Source organism: Aquarana catesbeiana, linkage group LG05 (assembly GCF_042186555.1).
Source record: "Aquarana catesbeiana isolate 2022-GZ linkage group LG05, ASM4218655v1, whole genome shotgun sequence".
NCBI classification, from domain to species: Eukaryota; Metazoa; Chordata; class Amphibia; order Anura; family Ranidae; genus Aquarana; species Aquarana catesbeiana.
In genome coordinates, this window is record NC_133328.1 from 631060651 (window position 1) to 631073423 (window position 12773).

Consider the following 12773-nt stretch of genomic DNA (forward strand, 5'->3'; position numbering starts at 1 on the left):
CTGGCCATAACACAACCTTTGCCCCAAACTGGAGCTTTTCCAACTGGCTAATGAGCATGTCATGAGTGACCACCTAACCAGGACAGGTAAATAATTGCCTTTACTGATAATTGACTGTACCTGTCCTGATCCATCTGTATGAGGACAGCCCAGGTACCTCTCATATTGTGGGCCCTGTCACTTTTATTACCAACAACCCCCCCCCCCCTCCAGCGGGTGCCGCCATAACTAAAAGAGCCTGGAGCCACACAGATGCCTCTCTGCCCCCAAAGTCCTTTGTACCAAGACATAATGGACTGAAATCAGGACTGCCAATGCAAGCTTTTAGGAGTTTCCATCCCCTGGTTTCCCAACTTGCAGGAACAAGTATATGGGTTGGAAGTTCAAATTCATCAACTGCATCGTTTTTTAGGCCCGTTGACTAATACATTTGTGAAGTCCATGGGTTGAAATGGCAGCCAGGAAGGAAGTTGTCCAAAGAAGAACAGGTCTTTATCTGATGACAAGACCGTCTATGAGTAGAGGTCCTACTGTCTGTTGACAGGTCCCCTCACCTACCCAAGATGTGGCAATGGCTGCCTGTGGGAACAAGAAGAAAGTAGATGGCCCGTAATCGGTAAGGATGTCAATTTCTTTATTAGTGCATATCAAAAGGTACAAGATAAAAACATCACAGCTCAAGGAGCACAAAGGAGATCAAATGTTGACGCGTTTCACTGTGTTATGAGTAAGCACCGTCTAAGCATGAAACGTGTCAATATTTGATCTCCTTTGTGCTCCTTGTGATGTGATATTTTTATCTTGCACCTTTTGATATACACCAATAAAGAAATTGACATCCTTACCGATTACGGGCCATCTACTATCTTCTTGTTCCCACAGGTAGACATTGTCATCTACTTTCTTCTTGTTCCCACAGGTAGACATTGTCATCTACTTTCTTCTTGTTCCCACAGGTAGACATTGTCACCTACTTTCTTCTTGTTCCTGCTACTTTTGGAGGTGAGCGGGGCAGGCGCCTATGCCTTTGGATGCATTATATGGGCATTGTGCACACACACACACACCTCAAGCAGTGTTTAACCTTGTTGGACAATGGCTACCTGTGGTCACCAAAACTTTCACAGAACAAGAAATTTCTCAAGTGTTGGACACATAAGGCCACCTAAGGCTCTCTTTGTACTCTGGACATCTTCTGGGCCCTCAAAGCCTTCCTTTTCCAGGGTAAAGGGCTTGTCCAGCACTACGAGGGGCGATCTCTATCCAGGACTCATGGCACCACCTCATATAAAACATATCAGAGCTCTGACTGAGGTTCTTGCTGTCCTTTGACCCGTAAACCCAGGCCGACCAACGCCAAGATGGCGGCACTGCCAGTTTGGGCTGCATCTACAGATAACCTAAAGTTTCTTACTGTATCTTCGGTGTAAGGTACACGCATGCTCTTAGCAAGTGTGCTACAATCGGGTATTATACAGACGGAAGAATATTTTATCCTAATTGCCCAGCACGCAGGTGACAAAATATCGCCGTGAAATAACGATCAGATAAAAAATATATACACGTATTCAAAAAAACAAGCTGGTCTAAATATGCCACTATCAATGGAGCTTTCATTTTACAAATATATATCCTTTAACAGATTTGCTACAATCTCATTTTCAGGGTCATATCGCCCTAAAATTATATTTCAGTTAGAGGTGGGGTTTGGTGGAGTTACCAGCCGAGACAGTTTCCTGGCTATGGTCTTGGCTTTGTGCACTTCCTGTTGCATTTTCCATCATTTAATGAAGAATGTAGCAGGAATCCCTCATAATGGTGGTGGTGGCAGGTGGACGGAACTGGGAATTCAGCATACCAATTTCACCACTGGAATTCCCAAGACACCGAAGACGAAGAAATGAGGTGGCTTAACTCTGCGGCATTCACTGAACACTGAAATATCAGCTTTGGGTGGAGTGACCCTTTAAAAAGAGTACCTTAAATGGGACCTGACTCAGGTGTGTCACACTAAAAGGTACTAGACCTTGTACTTCAAAACATGTGAAAACATCAATATAAAACTCCACCAGGTAGAGTGCGACTATACCATAGCAGATACATTGCTGGGCGGAGTTGGGCACCAGGTATAAAGATCTGATTGCCTGAGTCTCTAAAGGATAAATCGCCATTGGCTGGGTCAGCACCTTTGAAATAAGGATGATTCTATGAATTTATAATGAGGAAATATAGAACATCAATAAAAAACAAATACAATGTTTCAGTTTTCACCCACGACCAGAAGATGTTTGAGTTGTGCTTCCTCCCCATTCCCTGAGTCTCATATAGGATCATTTGGATCCTGGGATCTGATTGGTGGGATAAGGGGATCACAATCTGGATTTTTTAAAAATTTTATTTCACTCTAATACGGATGGGACGTAACTCACAATACACTGTGCACCCCTAACACAGATATACACATGGACGTATCTTCTCATTCCCCAATCTGTCTTCTGGGGTGCAGATTATCACACCATACAATGACCTCACCAACACTACAACCTAATCTCATCACACAGCACCAACATTAGACTCTACGGATCTCTGTACAGTAGCCACTTGCCTCCGCCAGGTGGATAAAACTCCACCATGTGACTCCGTGTGCAGATCACACCGGCTGGGAGCACCAGGAAATAAACTGTTCAACACACACAATGCGCACAACACTCCCCATCCATCCGGTGACACCAGTCAGCTCCTAATTTAATATAGCACTGAAATTTGTAATGGAGTAGGCCATGCAGACTTGCTCAGTTTCACAATGACCTATTTCTCTGTCACTAATACCAAAACCAGGCATGAGAGTCAAAAAGTGTATGACAGTGGACCAGATATATACAAATGCCAACTGCCCTTCTTCTGGGTCCAATCACCTTCTGTAACTCTATTGTACCCAAATTACCTCTATTGAACCCCAATCCATCTCCATCCCTCCTTTGGAACCAAATCCCCCTCTTTACCTCATTTGTATCCCAATCCCCCTCAATGCTTATAATGTTCACCCCAATCTTCCTCAGTCCTTTTATTGTATACTGTAATGCCCTCTGCTCTTCTACTGTACACCCCAAATCCCCCTCTGTTTTTCTTAGCACACCCCCCTCTGTTCTTATATTGTACACCCCATTCCCCCCTTGTTCTTCTACTGTACACTGCAATGCCCCTCCGTTCTTCTACTGTACACCCGATTCCCCCTTTGTTCTTCTACTGTAAACTGCAATGCCCCTCTGTTCTTCTACTGTACACCCCAATCGCCCTTTGTTTTTCTAGTGTACACCCAATCGCCCTTTGTTCTTCTACTGTACACACCAATCCCTCTGTTTTTCTTAGCACACCCCAATCTCCCTCTGTTCTTATATTGTACACCCCATTCCCCCTTTGTTCTTTTACTGTACACTGCAATGCTCCTCTGTTCTTCTACTGTACACCCCAATCGCCCTTTGTTCTTCTACTGTACACCCCAATCCCTCTGTTTTTCTTAGCACACCCCAATCTCCCTCTGTTCTTCTATTATACACCCCATTCCCCCTTTGTTCTTCTACTGTACACCCCAATCCCCCTCTGTTCTTCTACTGTACACCCAAATCTCCCTCTGTTCTTCTAATGTACACCCCAATCTCTCAATGTTATTCTATTGTATACCTCAATCCCCCTCTGTTCTTCTACTGTACACCCCAGCCCCCCTCTGTTCTTCTATAGTACACCCCAGTCTCTCTCTGTGGTTCTACTGTACACCCCAACCCCCCCCCCCCCCCTTTTTCTTCAAATGTACACCCCAATTCCAATTTGTCCCTGTATTTTATTGCCCAAGCCCAGAGCTGATGGGCTCCAGGCTCTTCAGCATCTCAAGGAAACAGAGGGGGTGCAGGTTGTGGGCTTGATGGATCCCCACACGGCACATCGAGCACCCTCTATCTATGGGGGTTGTAGTCTGTGTGCATTTGGGAAAAGATGTATTTCAGTTATTTTTGTTTTTCTTTGTATTACTTAAAAAAAGGCAGATCAGTGGATAAAAATGCCTTTAAATAGAATGGTAGGAGGTGATTGTTCACAATCCTCCATTTACCACTATTGAGTACTCTAGCATAAAAGAGCCCATGGCTTCATGTGTTTGCCATGAGATTTCAATATATAGGGAGCCATTTCAGGATCATTCATCTTCATCATATTGGCTGGGTGTCAGGACTGGAAGCATAATTCCTTAAATGGTCATTCTATGAGCATATGGTTGATTAGAAGTCCTAGGCTGGAGAGCTTATGGTCAGTGTGAGGTCAATATGGTTGCCAGGAGCTCCACTCTTTTCACTTCCAGACTCCATATAAACCCTGAACATCCTCTATCTTATCACTTGCTGAATCCCATCTCACATCACTCCCATCCTCAGTACACACCATTTTTGAGAGAAACCGGTAAACGGATCACCGAACTCTTATAAAACATTATAGTATTGCTAAAACTGGTGCAATGGTGTGACCGAACAGGAAATTACATCACTTCCTGCTAAACTGCCATTTATATTGTCTTCCATATACCTGTCTAAAACATACCTATTCCATTAAGCTAAGGGCCTTACCCCATCATACTTCCATAAACTTTTGATTCCAGCATATTGGACCCTACACTTGACCACAGTCTTGGGGTTTTAAATTCTCTGCAGTCTATCCTAGGCTTCAGCCACTGGTCTCTTCTTCTTTTGCTGGCTTCTGTTGCTCATGCTTCCCCAATTCACCTTCCTGACCTTTCCTAATGTGTTCTCCTTTTTGCCCTCCCCGTACCAACATCCATCCTCTTCTTCTCCAGCCTCTCTTCTCCTACTGGCCTCCATGTATTTCCTCTTTGAGGGGCCTCCCTGTACAGATCAGATCCCCATACTGACCTCCCCTGCCTATTCTTTATTTCTGGTCTTCTTTCACCTTCTTCATACTTTATATCCCCCAATTGGCCTCCCTCATCCTCTTCCACAGGTTTCCCCTCTTTACCTTCTTCCAACTGGCCTCCCCTGATCACTCTCCCCCTACTAGCCTCCCTTATGGATACTCACTGACCTGCTTCTCTAATGCATGAAATTCCAGCAGCTGTCATTACATTAAAGCTGCTACAAGAGTTTATATATTAAAAGCCAGCTGACCATTCAGCTTAAATAAGGTAAACACTTTCCAGGGGCATCAGAACAAAGCTGTGCAAAGTCTTATAGGTTTTTTTTTTTTTTTTTTTTTTTTAGGAAAGCAACAACCACCTGTTTAGAAAAACCTATTCCCTGCCAGCATGCTGGAGCGAAGGAGCCTTTTCTTTGTGGGAAAGCAGTGGTCTCTCCGTAGAGATCCATCACGCCTCCTAAAGATTAGGTCCCTGTGTGCTGGGAATGGAGTCTTTATGTACTAATTTTGGGGTCTTTGCACACTGAGGATAGTATCTCTGGATATTAAGAATGGGGTCCTTGTGTACCAAGAATGGGGCCTCTGTGTACTGGTAGGATCACTGTGTCCTAAACATGGGTTCTCAACTGAAGATGAAGGATGTTCTAAGGATGGGGTCTCTGCCTACCAAGGATACTGAGGGTGCTGCCTCTGCGTACTGAGAATGGGGTCTTTGTGTATTGAGAAAGGGGTCTCTGTGTACTGAGAGGGTCACTGTATTTTAAGGATGGGATCTCTGCTGAAGATGAAGTCTTCATGTTCAAAGGATGAGGTCTCTCTATACTGAAAAAATTGACATACTGAGTATGAGGTCTGTGTGTCCTAAAGGTGGAGTCTCTGTGTACTGAAGATGGGGTCTCTTTTTACTACAGATGGGGTCTCTGTTTACTGAGGATGGGGTCTCTGTCTGCTGAGAATAGGGTCTCTGTCTACTGAGGATGGGGTCTCTGTCTACTGGGGATGGGGTCTCTGTTTACTGGGGATGGGGTCTCTGTCTACTCAGGATGGGGTCTCTGTCTACTCAGGATGGGGTCTCTGTCTACTCAGGATAGGGTCTCTGTCTACTCAGGATAGGGTCTCTGTCTACTCAGGATGGGATCTCTGTCTACTGGGAATGGGATCTCTGTCTACTGGGGATGGGGTCTCTGTCTATGGAGAATGGGGTCTCTGTCTACGGAGAATGGGGTCTCTGTCTACTCACGATGGGGTCTGTGTGTAAGGATCATGCTGCTAAATGAAACTGCAAAATTTTGAGTAAAAAATCTAGTTTGGAAATATTCATGCTGTCAGTTTTCTGAACAGAAGTTACTGTTTCACTGTGCGCAATAGCTCTGGACAGGAAAGACAGCAGAAGATTTACTAATAACTGGCCATTGGTGGTTTGTTTCTAGTAAGTGCTTAGAGGCAACGTAATGAAAAGTTGCAGTAAGCGGCATCTGTTAATATGTCAAACTAGTACTCTTTACTTTTATGGATTCATAAATAAAGTACATGGTTACATTAACAATAGTGCAGATTGCCCGTCCGTGGTGCAATACCGGTGTGCGTATTTTTGTTTCATGCTGAATGATATCTGGAATGATGGGATTTGTACTTACCCTAAAATCATTGGGAGACAGGAAGTCTTTCACCTTCAGGTTATACTCTCCTTAAGGAGGATTGGACACCGGCAGAATAAAATGAAGGTCAGCCCGGGATAACCCATCCAACTCTTGGCATCAGTTTTGCAGCAAAGCAGTACTGAGAACATTGAGTGACATAGGAGATCTTTCACCTCCAGGACATCCAAAAACACTCCCAAAAAGGGGCAGGTAACACAGCAAACAAATACAAAAAGGCCCAAGAAAATAGCAGAGACCTGGGAACTACCTGCAGCTCAAAAAGCCACCTAAAGGACCCTACACCTGCAGCTGGAATCAGATGAGGCCGTAACGCCTACCAGGTGGAACTTAAGGAATGTGTGAATGGAAAACCAAGTGGCAGCCTAACAAATCTTGGAAATAATTGCCTGATGCTGAAAAGTCCAAGAACTGCTCAAAGATCTAGTAGAGTGTGCCTTAACAGATAAGTATGGAACCCGATCCTTGGAACCATAATCTTGGATGATGGACTGCCTGGGATTACAAAGAAGAAGAATTAGTGGCAGAAAGATAGGGACATACAATGGAAGAACAATGTCCCTGTTGAGGCGAAAGGCAGAAACTACCTTGGGTAAGAAGAAAGTTCTGGGCCTCAACACCACCTTGTTTCTATGCAAGGCCAGAAAGGGTTCCCTGAAGGATAAAGACACCAGTTCAGACACTCGCCTCTCAGAAGTGATAGCTACAAGTCATACCACCTTATGGGTGAAAGTAGAGAAAGAAATGTCACTAATGAGTTTAAATGGTGGTTTCTAAAGGGTAAAGAGAAAAAAGTGATAGCAAAAAATAAGTCCTCCACCCTCTTAAGACACTAGCAAAAAACTAAAGCATGCTGGTAGTAGGAAGGGTTGTCCTGGGCTGGCCTACAGTTTTTATTTGCCAATGTCCAATCCTCCTGAAGGCAGCAGTAAAAACCAAATGCGAAAGTCTTCCTTTACACTTAATAATGGCAGAGAAAGATATTATATTTCCACTCTGAGCTCCTGTGCTAAATTGACAGGACGGGGAGATGGCATCTCCTAGCATGGAGACTCATGGAGCTGAGTGATGTCACCTCATAGTCACACACAACGCATTCATTCAGTATGTCACTCGGTGGTGACCTCCACTCTCATTGTCCTCCATGGAGAGACACAACAAGTCTGACTCTCTGGAGCCCCCAAGTCTCAGAATGTCATGACCGCCTCTATTGTCAGCGGCCTCTCGACAAGCAGACGTCAGGTGCATTATCTGCCATGCTATGGGCCAGCCCACAGATTCCTATTCGGCAGATCTGGAGTACGATTCCAAGGGGACAGAGGTCACAGGAGGTCATGTCGGAGGGGTGTCCGTTTTATCTGGAATAGAAGACAAGAAGCAGAGATCAGAATAACAGAGACTGGGATGTAGAATATTGCCAGTAAACAAGAAAGGATGAGCCTCTCCAGGACCCCTGTAATATTTTGATGATCATTATGACCAGCTGAAAAATGATTTAGACCCTTTACCAGTTCTATAAATTTACTAAATACCAAATCTTTTTCTTTTTAAATAAAATAACCAAACAGTTGTACCCCAATGATACCCACAGGAGGAAATTAGCTGAATGCCCTTCCCCACCCACAAGGGTCCTGAGCCCCCCGCAAGTCCAGAGCTCCCACCTCCCTTCCCCTCAGGTATCCGAACTTTATATATGAAACCCTGGGCAACCGTATATAGAGTATAGCACTCTGAAACCCCATCATTTATATCAGCGTCTTGTACCTATACCCTGACCCTTAGGTCAGGCCTATCAAAAAAAACAAAACAAAACAAAACAAAAAAAAAAAACAGCATCTCCTTACAACTTAAAGCGTTTGTAAAGGTGTTTTTTTTTTTTTTTTAAAATAACAAACATGTTATACTTACCTTCACTGTGCAGCTCGTTCTGCACAGAGTGGCCCCGAACCTCGTCTTCTGGGGTCCCTCGGCGGCTGTTTCAGCTCCTCCCCGCAAGCATTCACCACCTTAATGCGAGCTCCCTCGCACGGTGGTGAGTGCTTGCGGGCGCGCTCCCGTGATACAGCCGGCGGCTATAGCCGCTCGCTGTATCACTCGGCCCCGCCCCCCGGCGCGCCGCGTCATCGGATGTGATTGACAGCAGCGCGAGCCAATGGCTGCGCTGCTTTCAATCCATCCACTGCAGCCAATCAGCGACCAGGCTGAGCGGAGGAACAGATGTCGGGAACGCGAAGCTGACTTTCGAGGCGTCAGGTAAGTAAAACGGGGGGGCTGGGGGCGGCGGTTCTGTCAGAAGTTTTTTCACCTTAATGCATAGAATGCATTAAGGTGAAAAAATTTTTACCTTTACAACCCCTTTAACCTTTCACTAATCCACATTATCCTCCAAGGTATCTTTTGAGTCAACCCACCTAAACCAGATCTTCCTAAATTTATTCTAAATTTAATCTGAAAGTCATGCAAACACTGTCACAGATCCTCACATGTAAGACCTTGTCGTTTACAGAACACAGTGGTTTTTCACAGTGTCTTTTCATAAGAACCTTTACAATATCCTCATTTATATAATATTTTCATAACATTTGTAAACTGAGTAGACATATGATACCTTTTACACTATGCTGTGGCTGCTGGGCCATACGGCTCACATATACCTGCATTCATTTATATAATGGTTTACATGTTTATACGTCTAAGCGCTAGTTTTAGCACCTATCTCAGTCCCGTGGAAAGAAAGGAAACTTTATATCTTCCTAACTTTCCTTCTTCAAAAGACTTTTAAAAGCAATATAAACTTTTTATTTATGGATATTTTTGTATTGTCTGCACATTCACGTCTTCAATAAACACTCCACCATAAAACACACACCCAATTAACTCCATGTTAAGAGGCCATACAATCTAACGATCAGCTGTTTAGAGTTATACAATCAGTATGGGGTCATGTGTGAGACGTATAATGTGTATATAAGTGACTTTCATTGTTGTACAAACCAGCTATGAGTAAGCGCTCTATGGGAGCGTGAAACGCGTCAGTGGTTATGCTGTATCACTTCAACAGAGCAATGTACGCATTTTATATCGTCATTTTTTCAATAAAGAAGATTTTACCTTTATTATTCCAATCCGGAGTGCAGCAGTCCAGATTTTTCATTGCACCTATCCAAACTTTATATATGAAACCCTGGGCAACGGTATATAGAGTATAGCACTCTGAAACCCCATCATTTATATCAGCGTCTTGTACCTATACCCTGACCCTTAGGTCAGGCCTATCAAAAAAAACAAAACAAAACAAAACAAAAAAAAAAAACAGCATCTCCTTACAACTTAACCTTTCACTAATCCACATTATCCTCCAAGGTATCTTTTGAGTCAACCCACCTAAACCAGATCTTCCTAAATTTATTGCGCGCTCCCCTGGCATTATACATCATACGGTAGAGAAGAATGTCCGCATTTTATTTATTTATTTTAGGTACTTATATAGCGCCATCAATTTACGCAGCGCTTTACATATACATTGTACATTCACATCAGTCCCTACCCTCAAGGAGCTTACAATCTAAGGTCCCTACCTCACATTCATACATACTAGGGACAATTTAGACAGGATCCAATTAACCTACCAGCATGTCTTTGGAGTGTGGGAGGAAACCGGAGTACCCGGAGGAAACCCACGCAGGCACAGGGAGAACATGCAAACTCCAGGCAGGTAGTGTCGTGGTTGGGATTCGAACCAGCGACCCTTCTTACTGCTAGGCGAGAGTGCTACCCACTACACCACTGTGCCGCCCACCGCATTTCACAACTTTCAACCACATCCCTAACGTCAGTTGTTGCCCATAAATCCACCTCCTAGCAATGAGTTTTCGAACTTCAAAATAGAGAACCTAAGGAATAATTTGGTATACACATCCAACTCTTCTTGGTCAAAAATTCCCAGGAGGCATCTCAAGGGGGAACATTTATTAGGGAGGTCAAATTTCGCAGCTATAAAGTCAGTCACCATAGACCATATGGGTCGTATCTTTGTACATTCCCACACCATGTGAATAAAAGTCCCTTCTGCCCCCAGACATTTGTCACAAACTGCAGTCTCTTTTATGCATACAAAATAATCTAACCGGTGTAGTACATCTGATGGAGGTACCTAAGCTGAATCATCCTATCCATTGAAGAAATGACAGAGATGAGGTAAGTATCCAGAACCTCCTGCCATAACTCCTCAGACAACTCCGGTACAAAAGCCAACCATCGAGACCTAGCCCTGGCTACCAACCCAGGATCCCCAGGCACCACTGCCATATAACATGTTGAAATTTGTTTGACCGGATCAGGGTCCAAAAGGGCCATCTCCATAGAGGTAATTTGAACCTGAATCTCCCCAGAACCAAACTGCGCTACTGCCGCATGATCCAGCTGAGCGTATCCAAAATGCCAAGTCCTGGGTATCCCAAACTGTTCATGTAGTTGAGCAAAGGTAAACATCTTGCCTTCCTGGTCGAAATGATGTAGATACTTTACCCCAAATTTAGCCCATACATATCCATCCTCTATTTTAACCAGTCAAGGACCATCCGCCGCAGTTATACTGTGACAGATTGGCTCCCCTGGACGAATCGCCGTAGCTGTACGTTGGCCGCTTTAAGAGCTCTAGGGGGCGCGACGACAGAGCCGATTCGCGTGCACCGCAGCCGGGATATCCACTGGGCACCTGAGATCGCTCCTGAGAGAGACAGAATGGAGATCTGTCAATGTAAACAGACAGATCTCCGCTCTGTCAGGAGAGAGGAGACAGATCTGCTGTTCATACTGATTATGAACAGCGATCGGTCTCCTCCTCCAGGCAGTCCTATCCCCCCACAGTTAGACTCCCTAGGACACACATTTAACCCCTTGATCACCCCCTAATGTTAATCCCTTCCCTGCCAATGACATTTATACAGTAATCAGTGGCTATTTTTAGCTCTGATCGCTGTATAAATGTCACTGGTTCCAAAAAAGTGTCAAAAGTGTCCGATCTGTCCGCCGCAAGGTCGCAGTCCCACTAAAAATTGCTGATCACTGCCATTACTAGTAAAAAAAAAAAATGAATAATAAAAATGCCATAAATCTATCCCCTATTTTGTAGATGCTATAACTTTTGTGCAAACCAATCAATATACGCTTATTGCAATTTTTTTACCAAAAATATGTAGAAGAATATCGGTAATACAAGTAGAGGCGTAAAAATCTGGAAAATAAAGATAAAACCACCATGGAAGCAACACTATATATGAAGAATATAATATTAGCAACAATGTGTATGGGGAGAGGGATCAGAGGGGGGAGGGGAAAGTCCATGATCAATGAAAGTCCATATTGAACCAAAAGGATAAAAAAGGGGGGGGGATGATGGTAGAAGATCCACAGACAGGGCTGCCTTCAGCGGAGAACTGAAACCAAGTTCAAAGAACACAAGTTCTCCTTGTGCTCTTTTTCAAGAATATATATCGGCCTAAACTGAGGAAGACATTTTTTATTTATTTTTTGGATATTTATTATAGCAAAAAGTAAAAATATAGTTTTTTTTTCAAAACTGTCGGGTTTTTTTGTTTATAGCGCAAAAAATAAAAAACGCAGAGGTGATCAAATACCACCAAAAGAAAGCTCTATTTGTCGGAAAAAAAGGACATAAATTTTGTTTGGGTGCAGTGTTGCATGACCGCGCAATTGTCAGTTAAAGCGACGCAGTGCCGTATCGCAAAAAATGGACTGGTCATTAAGGGGGCAAATCCTTCCGGTCCTTAAGTGGGTAAAGAACTCTGTCAATGATCTATTATACCATAGGGTACTATTAGGTGATAGACTTAAGGGTGCATCCCCTGCCCACTGAGCACATAGATGAAATATCTGGCCAGGAAGTGGCAGTACAGAACCCATCCTTCTACCCGGAACACCCTTCCTATACATCATATTTAGGAGAGTCTCCTGTGAAGTGGCCACCGCAGTTTCCAGCAATCTAGTCACATTAGGAATCTGGGGAAAAAAAACGCTAATGTAGGAAGGACAGTTGAGAGGCAAAAAAGGAGAAGCGCAAGTCCGGGAGGGCTAATCCCCCATAGTAATGGGCAATTTCAGTACAGCCATGGATAAATCCCACCACAATGGAATCTGTGCTCCGGAAGACCTGTTTTGACACAAAGACATCATTTT

The 12773-nt window shown here is 43.9% G+C and overlaps 1 protein-coding gene across 3 annotated transcripts in view; it reads right to left on the bottom strand.

The window, feature by feature from the left end:
- Window positions 1-4787: 4787 nt before the first annotated feature.
- The window catches only part of LOC141145556 (microtubule-actin cross-linking factor 1, isoforms 6/7-like), a 166680-nt gene continuing 158694 nt past the window's right edge, over window positions 4788-12773 (bottom strand). For all 3 annotated transcript variants that reach the window (XM_073632345.1, XM_073632344.1, XM_073632342.1), the window contains exon 40: window positions 4788-7933. In XM_073632345.1, coding sequence (XP_073488446.1) covers window positions 7908-7933 — 26 coding nt within the window. In that variant the 3' untranslated portion in view covers window positions 4788-7907. The remainder of the gene's footprint in view (window positions 7934-12773) is intronic.